Below are 1,890 nucleotides of genomic sequence, written 5' to 3' on the forward strand. Positions count from 1 at the left end.
TTGAGCTATAGGTGCCGAGCCAAATCTTCTAATTCTTCTTGCTATTTTAAAATGCTTTCTGCTCTCTCAACTGGAACCCTGCCCTCTACTGCTGCCTGAAGATAGGGAAGGAGGTGAGGGGGCAGGAGTGGGGAGTGAGGGCACCGCAACTGCAGAAAACACATTTCACACAGAACTACACGAGTCAACTCCAATTCGACAACTTTCTTCTTAGTAACGAGTTTTGCCTATAGGTACAGCAAAGTGATTCTGGGTCAGAGAGTCTGCAGGGAAGCCCCAGCACTGGCTATTTACCTGCTGAGGATGATAATATGATTTAAAACCATGCGGTTAGCCTCTAACGCACTACACAAAGGCAACATGCTTAGTATTTCCACCCACAATAATTTTCTCTAGGAAACGTTTTACCAGATCTTGTCCACATGTTAGACGTTCTCTATAATAAAAGAACCTAATATAACCCTTCTCTTTGGGCTTGAAGATGGAAAATACAGAAGATCCAGAAGGTTCTTCTCCCCTCCATTTCCCATTCCTGCCCCCCATTTGCTCATTTAGGTGCAAAAATGAAAAACAAAACAGCAATCAACCCCCAACTTCCACTTTCTGACCTAACCTAGCTATACAAAGAAGAGAAAACAAACAGGAAAACAATCCCCAAATCCTCTCGGGTCATCTCAAACAACAAAACCGAGAAAATAATTTCGGGCTGATTTTTTAAAAACCAAATACATACTACTAGCACTGCCACTGAAGCCTATTAGCATATTTTAAATTGGCATCCTAATTATAGTATTACTGTGAAAGATGATAATTAGCAAAAATGAATCCTTATCTTTGAACAGAGAGGTAATAATGGGAAACTGATGAAGAAAATACAAAAGTCATTTACTTTTGATTACTAATGACTAATGGAAATAGAACTGTTGTTAGAATAGATGGCTATCTTGATTAACTCTTTTAGTCCTTTATAACTTCCCTGCCTACATTCAGAGAAGCTTTTTCTAGCTTATATCAAGGCAAATCATTACCTCTCCTTAATGCACAACTTTGATGGAACAGGAGGAAGATTTGCAAGATGTATTAATGCTTAAAAAAACTTTTCTTCCGACAAACTGCAGGACACTTTTTCATCAGTGATAAGAAAGAGAATTTAACCTAAATAGTGAGTTTTGACCCAACAGAATTTTTTTTTTTTTTTGAAAGAGTCTCGCTCTATCATCCCAGGGAGAACACCATGGCAGAGTTCAGAGCAATCTCAAACTCCTACACTCAAGTGATCTTTTGCCTCAGCTTTTGAGTAGCTGGGACTACAGGTGCCAGACATGCCTGGCTAATTTTTTCCACTTTTAGTAGAGATGGGGTCTCACTATTACTCAGGCAGGCCAACAGAATTTTGTGACATGGAGATGTCTTTCTTTTTAGCAGCCTGTTGCTTCCTGACACTTTTGGAAATTGGTCATGATGACTTACAAGGGCTAATGGCAGCATGATCTATGCCATGGGAAAATTCAGGCCACACCACGTGGAAACGTTTGGCTCTTACCTTTGTTAGTATTCCGTCTTCTCGGTGATTCTTCTGTAGGACGTGTTGAAGGGCTAGCTGAATTTTCTGTTGCAGTTTTTCAATTTTTACCTTTTCCTGCAGCCATGAGCGATCTAAACATGAAAAATGGTCTTCCTTAGTATTCCTCCCCCACGGTGTCAGAACACCCCATTCTCCCTGTCCTTAGGTGCAGATTATCAGACCACAAAGCATATCTGTCTGTTTATTTATTTACTTTTTATTAAGTCATAAACACATATGTCATGTATACATTGATGCCTTTATTGGGTACAATGTGCTGATTTAGAGACTCGGAGGCTAGTTTCACTCTTTCTAAATTTGCTCTT

The 1,890-nt window shown here is 39.7% G+C and overlaps 1 protein-coding gene across 1 annotated transcript in view; it reads right to left on the reverse strand.

Moving 5' to 3' along the window:
• RORA (RAR related orphan receptor A) overlaps positions 1-1,890 on the reverse strand; it is an 84,688-nt gene that overhangs the window by 1,190 nt on the left and 81,608 nt on the right. Inside the window, exon 9 of the mRNA XM_012801964.2 lies at positions 1,544-1,656. Coding sequence (XP_012657418.2) covers positions 1,544-1,656 — 113 coding nt within the window. The remainder of the gene's footprint in view (positions 1-1,543; positions 1,657-1,890) is intronic.

This window comes from Otolemur garnettii, unplaced genomic scaffold (genome assembly GCF_000181295.1).
Source record: "Otolemur garnettii isolate 467f Iridium unplaced genomic scaffold, OtoGar3 scaffold00011, whole genome shotgun sequence".
NCBI lineage: Eukaryota > Metazoa > Chordata > Mammalia > Primates > Galagidae > Otolemur > Otolemur garnettii.